The sequence below is a fragment of the Carassius auratus genome, chromosome 3 (assembly GCF_003368295.1).
Source record: "Carassius auratus strain Wakin chromosome 3, ASM336829v1, whole genome shotgun sequence".
NCBI lineage: Eukaryota > Metazoa > Chordata > Actinopteri > Cypriniformes > Cyprinidae > Carassius > Carassius auratus.
This window is the reverse complement of record NC_039245.1, coordinates 10,396,778-10,417,478: the sequence shown is the minus strand read 5'-3', so window position 1 is coordinate 10,417,478 and position 20,701 is coordinate 10,396,778. Positions and strand designations below refer to the sequence as shown.

The following is a 20,701-nucleotide window of genomic DNA, read 5'->3' as shown; positions in this document are numbered from 1 at the left end:
CTTGTTTTTTTTGCAAATTGTTTACTCAAAGAAAAAAACAAGAAAGAAATTATGAACCGGGCTTGTGAGGTATCAGTTGTAAAACAAACAAAAAAGAATCTTTATTTTAAATAAAGAGCAACCTCAAGCACGTTTCAGCATAATTCAGAAACAAGTTTGATAATGTTTCTATTCAAGATAAATATTTTTTTGACATTCCTTTCAATCAGTAATCCACATATTGTCTAATCATTGCTGTATTAAGAGTGTTACACAAATTGCAATTACGCAACGGTTTCAGCCAGTAAGTAATTGATCAAAAATCTTTTTTTTAACCCAGTGCAGATTTAGCAAAATAAAGCAGTTATGATTCACAAAGAGAGAGTTTTCTTTTAAAACCGATGCATAAAAAACAAAACAAAAAAACACTATGAAAACTTTCATTTCTTATTTGAAGCCAACTAGACAAACATTATAGCCATTTCACTTTGGTCTAAAATAATATTCCTTCCGGAACGCAGTCACCATCAGCAAATCCATCATGTCACTAAACTTATGTACATGTTAAACAGGTTTTCCTCAACACCTGAAAATTAAACAAATAGGCACCATGAAGGACAAGTGGAAACAAAGTATATCGATGGACACAGCCGAGCAGATGCACAGAGATAAAACGTATGTGTTGAACTGGACACGGTGTTGTGTGCAGTAAAGCATCATTAAAATTATTCAAACAAGAATAAAGATACCTGTTTGCACTGATTTAAACCAAAAGTTCAAACCCTGCTAAAGAGTCCATGTTTCCATGGATAAAGCAAGTGTAAACATTTCTGCAAGACATCTCCCACCCCACTGTGTTGTAGCACCCTGTACCTGTATGTTTGTGTTGCAAGTTCAGTGGAATTAAGGCTAGAAAAAACTTGAACAACTGCAGTGTAAACTCAGATGGCCTGCAGCACTGATGCAAAAAAAAAAAAAGAGCCAATGTGAAGTCTTCAAGTGTGGTGCAACAGTAAAGTGGATACTAAGCCACCAAGAACAGACCAACAAAACTTTGGTCCAAACAAATTAAAAATGGAAAACAAAAACCTTGGGGTGGCACAAACTGAAATGCTGAAAAAAAAAAAATTCCATCCATCAATTTTCAAAATATATTAAAAAAATCTTCTCATAGTCCGTTTAAAAACAGGCACCTAAAACAAGTGCTAAAAATTAGCTAGAGCTACAGGGTAATGTGGGTTGAGAAAAATCTGACCTGCTTGTACAGTCCATCATAAAGACTAATGGCATCTTCAAGTAATTTGAATCTAGTAAAGAGTGCTCTGAACTCAGATGACATCAGGCCAAAATTAGTATGTGGCCGTCAAACCACATAACTCGTTTCTAACTCGACATCAACTTTTACGCTGGTGCGAGCAGAATATGGTCAGATCCAGGGGACGCCTGATGCCCGCTGACACTCAATTCAACGCAGAGAGTGAGGAGGAGTTTCAGTGATTCTGGGTCTTGATGAAGTTTGATACACTGGCTTCACCATCACCTCTGGATCCACCATCAGCATTGTCTTGAGGTTTGGATTGCTCCTGGCCATCTTTTTGCTGTTTCAGATCTCTCAGGTGAGCCATGGCCTTATCTATGCTCACCGTATTTACCAGGCCAAAGTCGTGCATGCTGACCAGATGGAGCAGAACGTTCCGGCACAGATTCTTCTCAATGATGGTGGTGCCATGATGTTCCACAAACAACATGCAGGCCTGATTCATTTGGTCGTCAGCTATGAATCTGCCCAGAAACAAATCAGCAAATTACTGGCAGAAATGTGATCGAGCTCTGAGAGATGAGCTGACATAACATGCAAAGTGAGGCCATTGAAATATACAGAATTGCATTTAATATTGATATTTAAACTGTTAAACAGAAAGGACCAGAGAGAAAGAGAGGTGAAAAAACATACCCATGTTTCATTACATGCAGGTTCCACAGTTTCATGACCTCTTTCTCTCCCTCATTGACATCCATGAATTCATCGATTTGCTGAGGGGTAGTGAAGAGGATCAAAATCATTTAAAATGGTAAACAAAAACTTGTTGGCAATTTCTGATTTAAGGGGTGCTATGAATCTCATGTCACTGGACAACTAAGCAATTTTGATGATAAAATTAACCCTTTAGACTTCAACACTGATTTAATGCAACTTAACATCAATTACACCGTAACATCCTCCTCAGATGTGTGTCGGTGGAAGCATATGTTCATATCCCTGAGTCACAGGCAGAGTCATAACCCACGGTATTGAGGTTTGACTGGTCATCTAGAATTAGTCTGACCTAATAATTGCTACGATTGATCTTCAAATGGTATCAGAAACTGTTAATGGTCTTGTGAAGGCTTCCTCACCATAACGGTTTTCTCCCTGAGCCATGCCGGATCCCTCTCGTCCTCACTGTCCACCTCCATTTCCTGTGGTCTAAGAGGCACGCAGCTGTCGCTGTGGAAGTACAGGCGGTTGTGGCCGCTGATGTACGTCCGCTGCTGCTCCTGTTCCCCATCCTCTAACTCCAGGAACTCTGAGAGGCTGGGCTTTGAGCGCTTGGGCCTGAGGAAACCGAAACATTGTGTTTTACCTCCAGATTCAAAGAAATGGATGCAAGGTCTGTGACAGGCCTGGGCGTCATGACAGGATGTACTGTAGAAATGTTTCCTTACTTCAAACGTTTGAATGGCAGTCAGTGTGGAATTCAGATGCGTATCACCAACTTACAATGGAATAGAACACAGCTCGTCCAGTGATATTTATAATGCATTACTGTTTGAGTTTTATTTTTGACTCAAGCATTATATAATATAAACCAGCTGTTTTAACACTGATCCCAGATCCATCATTCATTTCTTATGAACAACCTATTTTGGTTAGCACCCAAATAAAATAATTGACTAGTTAATGGCAGGAAATAATGGGTATGCAACATCCAACACATTTTTTATTAAAGGGGTCATATGATGCGATTTCAATTTTTGCTTTCTCTTTGGAGTGGTAAAAGCTCTTGGTACATGAAGAAGATTAGTAAAGACAAAAATACTAAAGTCTCAAATCAAAAGAGAGATTCTTTTTATAAAAAGTTAAGAGACAACCACTCCTACCTAAAATGCCTCGTTTAAATACACCACCAAGTCTACTTCACGATGTGGGAAGATTTGCACAATGCCGCCCAAATGTTCACGCAAAGAAAGAAGGCGTATCTTTTATCCCGGTGTTGCAGCCAGCACCATGCCGTGGAGACACGGTTTCATTGTGAAAGCAAAGCTATTTTGTTTGGCCTTCCAAAAGGGGACAAAACTAGAAATCAATAGTTAAGTTGTATTTACAACACTGTTCCAGAACAGTTCAACCAAAACATTCAGATGTGTGCTGCACATTTTCTGGAGTACAAGGACTGGTTCCTGTATGAGTAAACTACAATGCCGGTGTCTGTTTCTATAAAGCATGGCAATTCTAACCCACTGGTGATTCAAATGCGGGTTTTGAGCAGTGTAGAGTACCACTTGTTGTTTGTCGTTCCTTCAATCACAAATGAAGACATGGTTTTATGTTTGTGGTGCAATACCCAACGCGTAAAAAGAGGTAATTATGTCCCCACTGGATGCAACAAATGCCTCGTTTGTAATGGGGTTTTATTGGTCTTGTCAAGCCAGGACACGGCATTACAGTATGGTAAGGGGAGTTACATTTCCATCACACGCTTGAGGCATTCAGCCAATCACAACACACTGGATAGCTGGCCAATCAGAGCACACCTCGCTTTTCAGAAAGATGAGCATGGTAAAAATCGACACGTTTAAGAAAGGCAGGGCATAGAGAAGCTCAATAAATGTACCTTATGTGGAAAATAATGTTTTGAGAACCTTAAACCACATAAACATTGTATTACACCAAATACACAAAATGATGTTCTTTTTAGCAACATCATATGCCCCCCTTTAAATTTTAACAATATAATGATATACATTAAGGGCAGCTGTGGCCTTAATGTAGAGTTGAGACTTGTAACCCGGAGGTCACAGGTTCGAGTATCGGTTCTGGCAGGAGTTATAGGTGGGAGGGAGTTAATGAACAGTGGCATTGACTTCTTACTGCTGTGTGTGTGCACTTGGATGAGTTAAATGCAAAGCACCAATTCCAAGTATGGGTTACCATACATGGCAAATGTCACGACTTTCACTTTAAAAAATGGTAAATACAACAGAAAACCATGCAATAATTTTTTCAAACCAAACAGACCTGCAAACAAGGAAGTGTGTAACTGGAGTCCTCTTCACGGGGCCGTTACGGCTGAAGGCAAAGCCGGGCTGGCAGTGGATGTCCTGAGGGTTGCCCACATAAGAGCCGTCATAGCATTCATTAATCGACACATCTATCCTGGCTCCTTTAGGATGAGGCTGGGGAGATAAACGTCCATCACTATAAACATTTCTACCCAATATAGACTATATTTAAGTTGCTCTGCAAGTCATCTTTCAGAAGACTCATATTTAATCCTTTTTTAAAGGTTATGACTTTAACCCAGCTCAACTATGAGTAAGCCATTCACAGATGGATTCCCACAACATGCGTAAACATTGTGGCGTTACACTGATTTATACTGCATAATCCATGTGGTCTGGTGACAGTTTCATAACCTTGCGATGTTTCTCACCACATAGATGAAGATGAAGCGGCTGTGCGAGAGCTTGAGGTGCTTGAGGAGACTGTAGAGCTTACGGCAGTTCAACGTGCACCAGGGACAGTGCAGGTCATCTCTGGCCTCCGTCTGCTGCCGTGTGTTATTGTTGTATAGGAACTACAAAAAAAGGTGATGGACACAACTGACTGTAACCCAACATACAAGACCAACAATGAGTCAAGGGAGGACTTATGGACTCCAGCGCTCTCATTGTGATATGATACAACCAAATCTACAGTGCAAAGATGTAGAGAACCACAGGAAACTCCCTGCCCTTTTGATAGTCAATATAAAGGCCTGGGATAAGTGCTGTGGTTGTGAGTAATGGAGTTGAAGCACTGTTAGTATTGTTAGATAATTGTTTTAAATGCATGTTACTCACCTGATAATAAACACGTAGTTTCTGACGAGGTTCAACATGAGTTTGTTCTCTTCTGATTGGTAGATCAGCACCAACCGAATCATTAACAGCTGCAATCAATCAAACATCATTGTTATGTTCACAATCCTCAGTACTGCAAACTGTTCTGCTTTAAAAGATCAAAAAGTTTGTGATTTTCACTTGTAATCACTAACCAGCGCTTGTGATCTTACCTACTGCCTGTGGAGGCTTTACATTGCTAGGCTTGCTGCCGTCTACTGAGCTGGATTCAGAATTGCGTGTGGCAAGAGGTTTGGCCACTGTGGCTGTTCCTCTGTCAGCCGTGTCATTAGTCCATCGCAAAGTGAACTGCAGTGTGGGACCCTGAGAAAAGGTCTCGAAGGGTGGAAGCCACTGAAACACAGGTTCCCAAAGAATAATGTACAAACATCTCAAATGGAAACATGCGGACTAATCAAAAATGCCGCCTGCAGCTGACCTTCCCATCTAGTATGGTTTCCCACGTTGCCCGTTTCTTGCCTACAGGACTCTCCTCCATCTCCTGCATGGAGACTTCATACTCACCATCCAAAAGTTGTAGGCGTCTGTTGAAAGAAGGAGGAAGTCTTGTCTTAAACCAGAGAAGCAAACAAAGCAACAAAAAAACTACAAGAACAAGCAACTGAACCTAGAACACTTACCTATTTTTATCAAAAACTGTCATTTGTGCCACAAATGTAGTTTCTCCGTCATCCTGATTAGAGCAGTATCTCTTCTTCCTGTTAGACAGCTCTTCCATAACATCTGAGAAGAAAACTTCTTGGTAAAAAGGCCTCATCAAATGATAAAACTCGCTTTGAGGTGCAAGACTATCCTAAGCTACTTAAAGTCTCTGAAGCTCATACTGGTATCTCTGGTGGTCATGCCGTTGAGCTCTCTCCTCCCCGGACGAGACACTCTGAACAGAAGGGAGTAGGACTTCACCATGTGGCTGTTACTGGGTTCAAACTCATGGCTGGACACCATCAGTGTGGGAAAAGCTCCCAGCTTGGTCTGGCTGCCGTCTGGGTTCAGAGGCACCTGCTTTTTCCCTGTAGGCACTTGCTTTACTGGACAACTTACATCCTAGAAGAACAGAAATTAAACCTGATCAGAGTTCAACACTTATGTCAGCTTAAAAGCCTTACATATGCAAGTGTATTACCAAAAGTTGACTGATGTTCACAAATTTATAATGCTCAGTCCTTATGCAGTCACATTAGCTACATTTCTGCAAAATTTGGAGGGCAAAAAGGTCCAATGTTTATTGTCAACAGTGGAGTAATTGGTAAAGCATTCAGCTTCAAACTAAGCAGCTTCAGTGCAGTGAATCTGACTAACTTGAACCCAATGCTAAATCTATGTGAGGAAATCTTTCTCCCTCCCATACAATTCCAGTTTGCATGGATTCCTATTGAAAAATTTGCCCTTAAACAACAGTTTAATGAGTGAATGTGACTGCACCTTTTCTCTTCTGGGATCAAAATAATTGATGACTCATCTTGCAAGTCAACACAAGACACAAAACTGTGCTTGTCAAGTGATTTTTTTTAGTTGAGCTAGATGGCAAGCATAATTATCAATTAAAAATTAACCAACAGTACGGACAGATATGGCCACATACGGTAGCAAGCAAGACAAGGACAAGTGTATTTTTGATCTAAGAAATCATGTTTTGTGGGGGGGAATGGTCAACGTAAGATATTTTCTCTGACTTTTTATGACAAGGACAAACTTTTACCTTTCTCTTCTTGTGGCAGACCTTAACAAGCAGCACTTCCACAGACACTGAGTTTTCTTCATTCTCTGAGTTCTGCAATGGCTTCTCTGATACATTGGACAACAAATCAGAATCACAAAGCGATCAGATGATATTGTTTGCACACGTTGCTAAAAGTGTACATAAACCTAATGTTAGCTTACCAGTTTTATGAAAGAATCCAGTAAAAGTGAGCTGCAGGTTTGACGCCATGCTGCAAGACAAAACTGGAGATAAAACTTCTGCATGCATTTGAGCCATTCAGTCACGTTCAGAAAATCAGCGAGCAAAATAAATCTGGATCAAGAACATCTTACTTGTGAGATTCCTGATCCACTTTCGACTTTTCTACTTTGAATAGCAGGTCGTTCACACTAAAGTATTTTCTGAAATAAAAGATGCCAACAAATTTTCTGTAAAACCCTCATTCAACTTATCTAACTACAACTGAAGTTCAGTACATCAGTCAGTTACAGTGCATTTTTCAACATGCAAATTTACTCACAGTGAGGCCTGCACAAGGAAATGAAGGTGTGGCTTTTTGACAAAGAGATTAAGACATTAGGTGCATGTAATGGTTTTACCTTTTTGAATTTGTTCTTGAATTTCTGTGTGCCATATATGTAAGAGATCTGTGAAGGAAGATTGGCTGAAAGAACAGAAAAAAAATAGAAAGATACAACCAGTCAAGTCTATTGTTATAGCAGCCATGTACAGTGAGTTCACATCTAAATGAGAACAGCATGTCATTTCATCATGATCATGGTCTACTTACTGCGATGAGATTCCTTGTGCGAAGAAATCGGTATATTTGAGTTGGTTCTGTGAACAGAAATGCAGTTGTATCATGCACACCAATGTTGCCAGAATGAGACTCAAGCCATGTAAATAACCAAAGAAACTACCATTTTAGATGCACGTCGAGCCGGTACCTATATTATAAACTTTTTTTTTGTACAATGACACTCTTACACATGAATCAAGGTGGCAGTTTGGCAAGTACACTACTTGTCTAAGCTAGTGTAGAAAAACTGCAGAGAGGTTTTCATGAGGTTTGTGTTTTTCACGACTGTTGTCCATTGCTGTTATATGACAGATAGTCCCCAATGTCATATTAAAATAATAAAATGTATAAAAGCACCACAAAGCACGTGTCATCTCTTGATGCACGTGTCCAATTTTCATATAAGTTAGGATGTGGCCTAGACAATTAATACGTGTCTAAATCCCTCTATTGTGGGAAAAAAAACACGACGTGCGACTTTTATGGTTGAATATCCGTCTTTTTTAAGCATTCTGCAAACTACTGCACACAGTTTCCCATGTGAGGTTAGTAGCCCTTAAGCTAGTATGGGTCGTAAAGCAATCATATACTGCTAAATGTGCTCGAAAAATCATCGATTTGTTGTACATACAATGAGACTATGGGGAAAAGTTTGATAGGCGAGCAACTTACTCTCGAAGGCTTGCAGGAAGAGTTCGTGGTCGGCTTGGACCTGCTCCATCTTGGGTCGCTTGACTGAAGACATCACAACACCGGACGATACGTGAGCTCCACCATTAGCCGCTTTACTCGCGCTGTTGGCGTAAAAACCGTTTCCACCAGATCCGTGCTTTTGTGGAGCCATCCTGATGTAGCGTTCGCGGTCGAATGAGACGTTTGAAACGGAACTCCAGTGGATTCAGCCAAGTTCTGGGCCCAAACAAAGAGGAGAGCAGCCGAGACCGGTTCGCCCCCTCAACAAAGTAACAGTTAACATAAACGAGCCGGCAGTTCAGTTTGTTTTACAGACCGGATGGGATTCGCAACAACGTCTCATCCGCGTGTAGACTCGAGCGCGTCGCGAGCTCTTATCGGATCATATGTAACGTTAATCTGGATTCCACGCGACGCTGAGCGCTGACTAACGTTACAACACAGAAACCCACCGCAGCAGAAAGTGAGCTTACTGAAGAGCGGTCCGCTATTCTGTCGTTATGAGATGCCGCTGTTTACTTTTTAAGACTATACAAGTAAGCCCAGAAGCCTTTCGTCCTATAAGAAACAGCCTGAAGTCGAAAGTGCTGTGAATATTACCCGCCCTCTGTCTTGAAAGTATTCCACACAGCTGATAAAACCTTGAGTTTGAACATCGAGTCAAGTTTGGTAGAGAGAGCTCGCGCAGCCTTCCGTTTCGCTTATTATAATTTTTTTCGCGGGAAATTCGTTTTTTTTTTATTTTATAGAGACCATAGCCAGGAAAAGCTCAGGGTGTGTGAAATAAAGAGCTGAGCCCCTAGCCGTATTAAATATGTATCTGTAGACATAACATATAAGTGGTTTTTGAATTTTTATTTTGTCATTTTTCTTTAATTAAACAACAGAAAAGTAGTAACATATGCTTTGTTTAGGCCCTCTCGTCATACTTATTTCAGTTAACTGTTAAACACTAAACACCTATTTCTGATCATTCGTGACAGAATCAAACAAGAGGATCGTTTGCTATGCATTGCTTTAGAAAACGACTTTGAAACGCCCTGCAGTTCATGACTTTACTTTTCAATGTGATCAAACGTTTAACTCAGTTGTGTAGACTGACATATATCTACTTTTGAAATTTGATAGTAAATGTCAAATACAAGCCAAACATATTATGCATTATGTAATAGCTTCTGGGACCCAGGCATAGACTTTTGTCTTCTGTAGAGGACATTATAATTTGGTGAATTCTCTGTGACAATACATGGCACATTATTAAGTCTGGATGTCCTGTACAGAGCATATTCAGGGCTTTTTAGAGATGTCAAATGTTTGGAGGTTTGATCATAAACACTCCCTCTCCTTGTTCTTTAAATATGACTAACATTAACAGAATTATCAAATGTAACACTCCAAGGGAAATATGATAATGTTTTGTAATTAATTGTAAATAAACATCTCAGATTTTATTTATGGGGTTTCAAATCAGAATATGACTCTCTCTCTCTCTCTCTCTCTCTCTCTCTCTTTCTTTATATATATATATATATATATATAAATATATATATATATATATATATATATATATATATATATATATACACGAAATAGGGCATACTTTTCATATATGTCTTCTATAAAGGACACCAGGACCAACAGCATTTTAATCAGGCATTTTGAGATACAAGAAGTCAGAAATTCTTGATCAATAATTCTATGAAATATGAGATATTCTTTTGAAAATATTGCCGAGTTATTAATCCTATTAATACAGTTCTCTTACCATACTGGTTTGCCCCAAGAACCCATTAATATGAAAATTAGATGCAATGTATAGGCCTATCCCTTGTATAGAATGGGAAAACAAATTTATGGACATTTCAAGCACATATTCAATAAAGTACAGTATATTAAATCATTCTGTTATATCTTTCATAACATAGTTGAGAATCATCTTTGTACAAAGTTTAGCTAAAAATAGCCTGAAACCTAAACACAGATTGGTGAATGAAACAACTAAAACATTGTTTTTGCCTATACCTGCCTCATATAATTTTTTTTATTTATTTTAAATTTTTATATATAATTTACTCATTGTGTCTTCTACAAAGGGCATAGAATAAAACGGGAAATATATTGTTTCAAAAATGTTTAAGCTCCATTTGCTTCTTATCTAGATCAATCTAATGATGAGCACATTTCCCCTATCTTAGCTTCATTACACTGGCTGCCTATTCAATTTAATCAATTTTAAAATTCTGTTATTTGCTTTTAAATCACTAAATGGTTTTGCTCCGCCATACCTCTCTGAGCTTCTACACTCTTATAAACCCGTCCGCTCTCTCAGATCAGATGATCAGCTGTTCCTGACTGTACCTAAAACTAAGCATAAGCTCAGAGGGGACGGTGTCTTTGCTGTGTCTGCCCCAAACTATGGAATGCCTTTTCATGTTAAACAGGCCTCTTCTTTATCTATTTTTAAAACCCTTCTTAAAACTCATCTTTTCTCTTTGGCTTTTGACACCTTGTAAGATGTCGACTTTATTTACTTGATTTAATTTGTTGTTACTTTGAATGCTTTTATTGTGTGGTTATTAATTGTATATATGTTTATTTTTTTCTGTACAACTTTGGTTGTTGTAAAGTGCTTAACAAATAAAGTTGGTATGGTATAGTATATAAACATATATATATATATATATATATATATATATATATATATATATATATATATATATATATATATATATATATATATATATTTATTTATTTTTGGGTCTCATGAAGATATAATGGCATTTTATTCCCAATAAAAAGTGTTATGGATGTTTATTTCATTAGAGATTCCCATCACTTGATTAGCCGGTAAGAAGTTGTGAAAATAAATAAAATATTATTTGTAGGGAATCTATGGCCTAACACTAGATTTTATTTTGATTATTATTATTATTATTATTGTTACATCATGTTCGTCCACATTTGATGTCTGTTTAACTTGTATTGCGTTAAAATAGATTGATATAGGCTTCGGACTCTATTAAATACTGTGGAGAAATGGGAATGGGTATAAAATAATGGGAATGTGTTACTTTACATAATTTCTAATGACACGTATTTTTGGCTAACGTTTATTTGTTGATGTGGGATATAAATTTGTCGTACTTTTAATTTGAAGAATTGCTACACGTCTACCGGATGTGTCCAATTTAGCAGAGGGAATAAAAAAAGATTTGGTTCGTTAGAGTGCTTCTATAATATATATAAAGACGATGGACAGGCTCACATGAGAGAATGTATCAACGAAAAATTAAAAACAATTATTAAATCGTAATTCGACATTTCAACAAATAACGTAATTTACGCGCGGTTGGCCATTAGGCGCGGTGGCCAAGTGGTAAGGCGTCGGTCTCGTAAACCGAAGATCGCGGGTTCGAACCCCGTCCGTGCCTCGGACAATGGGCATATGACAGTTTTTGCAAAAGGAAAAAAAAATAATCTAGTTAACAAAAAAACATAAAATAATCTTGTTTCCTGTATTATTGCAACACCAATGCAAGTTCATTTCAGAAGTATAAAACAAAAAGCTTGAATCTTGAATCCATTTTATTACCTGAATAATTACTGATTACTGAATAATTGTGACCTGAACATTGTAATCTATAGCTGCCCTCTCTGTAAGTTGGAAATTAAAACTATGATTAATGGACAAAAACATAAAAGTGCATCACTTATAATAGAGAACTGTGAGTTATTGTGTCACTTAGGAGAGCGAAATATTAAATCGGGAAGTCTTAACAAAACAATCCAGAGTCGGAGTGTAAGCTTAAAGAGAATGAAATGCAAATATGCAATTAAACTTGCTAATTTAATTGAAAGATACGATTTGCTGAACAAGTCCTAGCCCCTAGTATGTTTCTTACAATGTTTTCTGACAATGTTCTTTATGATTGTTAAAAGATGCACTATTTTTGTTTTGTCTTTTATTTGTTGCACCCGTTCTATTTTCAAGGAATTTCATGCCACTTTGTTTTGTAAATGGAACTTTGTCCAAAAAAAAAAAAGTCGGAGTGTAAGGTGTGTAATGTTGCACGCATATATCCACAAGGTGACGCTGACGCTCCAAATGAAAACAGATCTAATCAACGGCCACGGTGCGCAGCTAATATAAGCCATGCCAGTGACATTTCCACGGCTAATAAATTATAAAACTCTAAAGGTTCAAATCAAACAACTGGAACTCGGTGTAATCTGTTTGCCATATTACAGAAATGAATTGGATGTAATGAAATAAATAATTTAATTGGATGTATGAAATAAATGCGAACCAAGCTATAAACTTTCTAGCTGTTGTGACCTAAACCAAAGGCTCAAAGGCAAGTAGGTGAGTGTAACAGATTCATGAACGCATGTGCTACCTAGAATTCCATTTTGGGGAGGGCCCGAGAACTGCACGAGACGCGTCCGCGCGCGAGATCTATCTCCGCTCGAGGCTGTCGCGCGGCACATGACACGCGAGTTCGCGGTGCAGAACCAGGTGAAGGCTTTCAGGAGGTGGCGGTGACAGTCAGCACGACCGACGCTCCCGACCAGTTTACTTGATTACATTCTGGCGCATCCAAGAGAAGAAAATACACGCATGTCTTCTACGAAGAAACTTATATGCGTGCTTTAGTGAAGATTACATCTTTACTCCATTCATGGGACGGTAATCGGAATCAAAATTGGACCGTAGGTATCGACAAACTTTACTACAACTGTCAATGCGTAGGCTAAAGTGGACTAAAATCTAAACAAGCTGAGCTGATACATCGCTAAAACAATGGAAGTCGATCAGAGGTAAATTCATCTGTTGTTGCTAATTGTTGATAAGACAATAAATCAGTATATGCATCTACATTCCTGTTTTATTAATTAACTTGGTTTTTCCTTCTATACTATAATTCATATTAGTGTCAAGGCAAATAAAAATACTATTATATATATAATAGTATTTTTATTTGCCTTTATACTAATATGAATTATAGTTCTATGAACTATATTCTATGAAACAGGTTTCAGTGTTAAATGAACACAACAATGAATGTGTAATAACACTTTTAGTGTATTTGGGGTTAAAGACATTAATGTGTTAGAGGTTGGGTCTTTGCTGGCAAGGTGAGTAGTTAAATTTACTCTCAACTGGCCTACAAAGTCCCAGTTTCTGGCTCATGCAATCATCCTCACTTTTTTTCTGTCTGAACGAGTATTTTATAAATAATACAGAAAAAAAATTATTTAGATGTTCTGTGGGTGGGAAACATTAAAATGGAAGGCACTGTAAGGTCTATATTGCTTATAAGTTCTAATTGTAATTGAATAATTTACATAAATTAGTAAAAGGATATTTCCAAATGATCCTAAATAGCTTGCTCACAGTGTTCTGTTAAGGATTCGCTCTGCAATATCCCAGATATATGCTGGACGTTTAGAAAAATCATAAGTTTAGGTCTGTGTGTGTTAAAGTTTCTATTGCCATAGTTAAAATTGTCTTATTTTTGACGGAGCACATTGTTATCTTTTCAAGTGAGATTCATTTAGTTTGCACACTTAGGCCTATCAATCTAGTATTTCCTAGTATTTCAAAAACATTTCTGTGGCTCATGATTGTAATATTGAAAATACCCTCATGCTGTCTAATGGGCATGTTTGTAGTGCATGTATAAACACAGAAATACCAATCCGAATAGGAAAGAATCCCGCTCCGAAATGCACTGAACTCATTCACCTCTCTCAGCTACCCACTTAAATCCCAAAGCAAACCCCTTTTTTTATAAGGCCAATTTATAAACCCCTGGCATGCACGCTTGAGGGGAGGAGGAAGGCTAAAATTCCCCTCACTCTCTTCTTAATTTAAACTTTTCACTTGTTGGATGGCTGACAAAACTGGGTCTTGTTGGTTTCCAGCCGCCCCGGAGACAGCGGCCCCATGTCTCTGCTTCCCCATGGGGAGGGAAAGGGTGTCCAGCTCTCACCAACACTTAGCCGCCGGACTGGAAGCTGGCTTCGTGCTGTTGAAATGTGAGACTAGGAAGAGGACCCAAAAGGCAGCAAGAAAAATGAGGGACTTTTAGGGGCAGCTGTGTTTTATTAACCCAGTCATAATGCCCCTAAAAATCCTTATTGCTCTTGCAATTTTCAGCATCCCAATGTGGACAGACATGCCCGTGCAGGGATAATGCACATGCATGCTCTAATATAACAGGATGCATATAGAGAATAAGAAAGCCTTCTTGTGAAATGCTTTTCGGACCCTCCTTTTCAAATGCAGGTTCCTAATATAACTATTTATGTTTGTGGTTTGTGACACTGTCAAAGAATTGTCAAAAGATCTTGTGTTACACACTATATGTGGTTTATGTTAATAAGGGGTTGAGTAAATACACTATTTCCTTTCATTAATTCAGTGTACGTTTTCTCTTTCAAACCAGCTTTTTTCAAAGACATGACTTCATTCTGCTCTGAATTGAACTGCTTTTTGTGACGTCCACTAGTCAATGTAAGCCTTGTGAACACAGAACGAAGCTCCCCTGCTTGAGGTTATGTCTTTTTAGAGTTTGTCAGGAGATCTACAAGACAAAGCTGTGTTGTCAAATATCAGTTTGAGTGCTTTCATTCTCCCAAAACGTTCTAGTAAGTCGTCCAGATCTTCTGGACATGATAACTGGTGTATATACAGGGTATTGAAGGCATTCTTAGCCTGCTTCACGATCAAAGCAGATTTTCTCCCTTATTATAATGCTACATGGAAATCACACGGACAAACTCAATAAATGGTCTGTATCGTTCCCACATTTTGGTGAAGGGCAGGTAATAGCCTGCACAGAAGCGGAGAGAAAAAGTGACTCAGCTCGGAGAGGATGCGTGTGTTCTGAGGCTGTAAGCCTGTGGGATCTCGAGCTACTCTTTGAGATCGCCTGCTGTCCCACACGTCTCAATTCCACGTCGCTATTATCACAGCACGCTGGAAATGGTGCATTTCCCTCCGGCCAGGACATCCCTGTGCAAAAATTATTTTTATTAATTTCAGACACTTTACATATTGAATATATATACTGTGTACAATATACTGTATGTTAGTTACTCAAATTTTCAAGAGATTGGGTCAGTAATTTAAAAAAATAAATGCTTTGTTTTAGCTAGGACACAATATTTTTTTTTTTTTTTTTTTTTACTATATTTTTGATCAAATAAATGCAGCCTTGTTGAGCAATAAGACTTCTTTCAAAAACATGAAAACATCTTTCTTACCGACCCTTCAGAATGAGAATGTATTTTTGCTCATTTAACTGGCTGTCTTTATGGCTGTCCGTTCCTTTAAAATGTTAAGCAAATGGATTGTACATTATTCTGATTAATTAATTGCTATCAATATTTGATGAAGAAAAAAAACAACAAATGTACATATTTCAAGAAATTTGCACTATTGTAGAAGACGAGTAAAAGTGGCTTTCAAGTCAGTATATTGCCTTTCTATATCATTACATAGCATGACATAAGTTCGCAGCAACTCATTTGTTTAATCGTTTGTTTATGTACACAAGCGTCTCGCTCCATTAGCGCTGAGCAAAAGAAAACGGAACAACTAATACAAAAAACAAATGGCTATTCAAAAAAACTAAAAGTACAGCACTGGAGGGAATCAAAGATAGCAAATATTTGATTAACAGTGTGCAAACAGAACCGAGTTCAACTGAGTTTTGTCATTTTGGAGAGATACTGGGGGAGGGTTTCCCAGAATTTTAGGGCAGTGATGCTGAAGTTCCTATACTGCCCATGGAGGACAATGGAAGCATTATGGGCTGCAGAGCTCAGGACAAATTAACTATTTAAACAGTTAAATACATAAGAGTTTAGAAGGGAGTAACAGTCCATCTAAGTGTGAGGTCATAAAAGCATACTTAACAATTTATTAAAGCATAAGTGAAGGACAAATAAAGGTTTGGTGCCGCAGATGAGAAAACGTGATGATGTGCTTGATATGGGCTTTAAATCAGAATGACAAGTCAAATATCACACCCAGTTTACATTCAGTATGTGAAGCCGTCACCAGAACATCACAGAGAAAGAAAGAGATTTGGGTCCAACTAGCAGTATTTTGGTTGTGTCATTATTTCATTTGAAAGAAATGGAAGCCATCCACATGTTTGGATGCTTGTTATTAAAGCAGATGTGGGATCACACATGACTTCTGTGACTGTAGGATGATACTGATCGATCTCACAGGAGTATGTCTTCACAGAAAGCGATGACATGCTTTTGTTTGTTTTATGATGCACCCAAACCCTGATTTCACACACTCGTATATGAGTCACACTCTCACTTTTACAAACAAACATGCAAAATGATGTCAAGTGAAAACTTGTTGAGCGATCCCACAAATGCTCATGAAAAGTTTGTGTGTGTGTGTGTGATTGGGCAGCTGTGAGATGTTGAGGAGTGAAGAGGCAGTGGTCTGTGACTGGGTGGGTGGGGAAGAGAAAAGAAAGGTGACACAGATCTGGTGACTCAGCACACACACACACACACACACCTCCTAAGCCACACTGACTCACAATCACAGTCAGGAATTTGTTTATCTGCAAACATTCGATATTAATGCTTCACAGTTCATTTATTGCATTAGTTTAGTTAATTGTTACTGCTGATTACTCGATGTGGTGCTATTAGAGAGAGAAAACAATAAAAATTTTACTATTCTCGATAAACTTTAACTTAATCTCAGCTAGTTACCAAAACAACATTTATAATTTTCATTTAATTTAAACTAGAAGTATAAAATCACTAAAAATAAACCAAAATAAATAAATGAGAATTTATTGAAACTATGTACTGTATAGACATATTTTTAAAAGACAAGAACTAATAAAAAAAGAGCAAAAACCATTACCGAAACTGAAATAAAATCTAATGCAAAATACTAACAAAAACTATACTAGTAAACCAATAATACTAAAATAGCATTGAACAATAAAGTCAAAATAATATATACATATATATAAATGTGTGTGACCCTGGACCACAAAACCAGTCTTAAATGTCAATTTTTCGAAATTGAGATTATACATCATCTGAAAGCTGAATAAATGTTAGGACAGGACAATATTTGGCCGAGATTCTGGAATCTGAGGGTACAAAAAAATATAAATCGCCTTTAAAGTTTTCCAAAGGAATTCTAAAAAAAAATTAGTTTTGATATATTTACGGTAGGAAATATATCTCCATGGAACATGATCTTTACTTAATATCCTAAAAAATTTTGGCATAAAAGAAAAATCTATAATTTGACCCATACAATGTTCAAACAACCCATTTTGGCTATTGCAAAAAATATACCTCAGCGACTTGGTTTTGTGGTCCATGGTCTCTCTCTCTCTCACACACACACACGCACACAAATATATATATTGTTTTCTATTTTTTTAAAAGCTGAGCAACTTTTTTATTTTTTTATTTAATGCATTTTACCCACAAAATGCTATTCTCTTTGACAAAAGTCTTGTGCATATATGAGAACCCAATAAGATATTTTTTCGTCTTTGGTCATGTCTTATCTCGTCTATAGCACCAAGTGAGCCAGGACTGCAAAAAAGGATCCTGTCTTAAAATGAAGCCAGTATTTTAACAGAACACAGAACTTCAGCTTCTCAGTTGTTCAAAGTGTTGTTTCTGGTGCCTGCTACAGACCCAAAATGATGTTTTCTTCTCCGCAGCAGGAAGAGGCCTCAGGCCTGTAGGCACCATCCAGATCCAACTGAGTAAACTACATAAAAGCCCTGACCACAATCAAAGCACTTCTTTTCAAGTTTGCTTTTACATACTGTAGTAGTTTCACCCCGGTGTAATTGTCAAATTGTTGGCTATTTATTTATTTATTTATATAGTGTGCTTATGTGTGCAGTTGTATACATACATATTCGTATAAGCACTATTAATGCTAAGCAAACGTAACTAAGATACACAGTCTCTGCTAAGCCTCTGCTGGATGGAATAAGGAGAGGGAATGCCAGAACAAATCATACACCTCGTGATTAAAATGATTCACAAACATGCCCTGTGGTCTGTTAGACCTCCGCCAAAACTTTATGCGAAATAGTGAAAGATTTGCCAGAAGAAACGAAAGATCCTATCAAATATAAGAAACAAGAGGTGAAGAAATCTGCTTTTGTTGAAGTGAAAAATGAGAGCGGCGGCAGTGGTGAGATAGAAAAAGAGAAAGCAGCAGTAGAAAGATATCACAGGAAATGAAGTGATGTGCAGGAACAGACATTATATACATGATATATGACTAAAGTCCTGTATACAATAAACAAAACACGTTCAGTCCCAGCCAGCGGTCGTCAGCCTCGTGGTGTGCTTTACCACTAAACTTATTTTTAGTTTGAGGCAAACAGTTTTCTCTGTATTTCCTCCTAGCATGTCTGTCAAGGGGGGGAAACATTTTATTTTAAAGCAAACAGACAAAACATATTTTATTCAAATTACTTTTTTGCTTTAAGTAGACAGAATCTGTCATGTGGTATGAATATGTTCTGTTATACCTGGACTCTAGTTTCAAGTTATTTCCTTTCTGGCAAGCAGACGGAGTAGTTTCCGAAGAGTGTCTGTCCAATCAAACATATAGACGACAGGTTGTCTTTCATAAAATCAAATAAGTTTAGGAAGTTTTTTAAATTATTGAGGCATAGAGTGCGGTTGAATTTGGACTTCTTGTTTATAAAAGGGAAACGTATGGATTTATACAAGGAACACATTTGTTTTAAAACATTATTTATAAAACCTTATTTATGGACCCTAAGTCCATTGTATGATTTTCTCTATGTACAGGCCTTTTCGCAATAGCTAAACTGCTAAAAATGGACAATTCAACTTCCTGAGAACTGGTCTTTTCAATCCTTTAATCTGGTAAATGACATGCAATGTGAGCAGTCATAAACATACTGGAGTGTAAGAACCGGCTGTGGGGTAAACAAGTGTGTTCATATCCCGGACAGGGAATTGCCAAATATAAATACCTTTTGCCAATTTGTAAGATCCTTTTCTTAAAATATGTATTTTCAGCAACACTATAGTATAGGGATCAAATCTCACTGTTAACTAGTTGCTTATTTTCTTGCCTATTAGTAACATATTGGCTGTTTATTAATACTTATAAAGCATCTATTCTACATGACCATATTCTACATCCCTTAACAACTAACTTAATAACTATTAATAAACAGCAAATAAGGAGTTGATTGAGGCAAAAGTCATAGTTAATGGCTTGTTAATAGTAAGGATTGGACCTTAAAATAAAGTGTGACTGTATTTTCAGTAATTTAAAATAAAATAAAAATACCTAATAATTAAGATGAAAAGTTGGCCTGACAAAATTTTTGCTTTTATTCATAACCTGTTACAAATTAGTGTAGCCTGACAATTTATGTACGAACTTAAAAGAGGTCTAGAACAACAGAAGATAGCAGCAAATAAAAACTTCAGAAAGGCAGCGTGCCTTAAATGTCAAGTGAAATTGTGATCGAAAGATTAATTAATACCTGTAAGTCAAGTATCCACTTTTGTTTTTGTTTTTTGACAACTAGAGTGTCATTGGTCGAGATAAAGCACTTTTTAATGTAATTCTGCTAAATTCTCTGCGTGTAAATGTTAATTATAATTACATAGAAAAATATATCATTATAAGCTCATCATGGGAGCCACAGGATAGGCATGATTTCAGCTGTTTTTCTAGTTTCATTACGAAACAATATGTATAAATGGTACAACAATTTGTACTAAATGTTTTTGCTTTCTGATATCTCTTGGATTTCCTGACAGTTGCATGAATAAATATTTCAGAATCAGCTAATCTTAACAGACAGGTGTGTTACATTTATTTAATCTGAGGCAGATGTTTTATTATCAAACCCTATGATGTTCCAGCTGCTGAGAAGTGTCTGGTTTGTTTTGGGGGTAATAATTTTATTGAATTTTAAGTTAATCCTTAAAGTTATTTATTTATAAAATGTATTTTATTGAAAAAGTCACGATCCTTTACTTTCTTATATGTTTACTCCATTGCAATGAATCAAGCTTGTACCAAACAATGTTTATTTTTTACAGCTTGAATCACTTGCTAAGAGATTTTAAAATTACAGGGGTCGCTATGTTCATCATGTCCACAATGCTTTAACCAAGTATAACTCTTGCCAAAACCATGCTCTTCCATATTTGGCACAGAATTTCAGTTCCATGTAGTTCACACAGCATTTCATCACAACAACCGACAGCCCCGAAATAAGAAGGGACCCATTTACCCCATTTACCCTTCCTCAACATCATGTTTAATGAGTAAACAGTATTTTTCT

General features: G+C 37.3%; 1 protein-coding gene and 1 non-coding gene across 2 annotated transcripts; one reads left to right on the top strand and one right to left on the bottom strand.

The window, feature by feature from the left end:
* Positions 1 to 65: 65 nt before the first annotated feature.
* On the bottom strand, positions 66 to 9,035 carry LOC113047251 (polycomb protein suz12-A). Its single transcript, XM_026208603.1, has 16 exons — positions 8,316 to 9,035; positions 7,635 to 7,681; positions 7,444 to 7,508; positions 7,177 to 7,245; positions 7,024 to 7,073; positions 6,842 to 6,927; positions 5,967 to 6,186; positions 5,763 to 5,865; positions 5,561 to 5,666; positions 5,295 to 5,475; positions 5,083 to 5,171; positions 4,674 to 4,817; positions 4,259 to 4,416; positions 2,377 to 2,575; positions 1,934 to 2,013; positions 66 to 1,761 (listed from the first exon to the last, which is right to left on the bottom strand). The coding sequence occupies exons 1-16, from the start codon at positions 8,485 to 8,487 to the stop codon at positions 1,470 to 1,472; spliced, it is 2,061 nt and encodes a 686-aa protein (XP_026064388.1). The 5' UTR covers positions 8,488 to 9,035; the 3' UTR covers positions 66 to 1,469.
* Positions 9,036 to 11,695: 2,660 nt separating this feature from the next.
* trnat-cgu (transfer RNA threonine (anticodon CGU)) lies at positions 11,696 to 11,767 on the top strand. The gene has a single exon. It is a non-coding gene; the product is annotated as a tRNA-Thr (tRNA).
* The last annotated feature ends 8,934 nt before the right edge of the window (positions 11,768 to 20,701 follow it).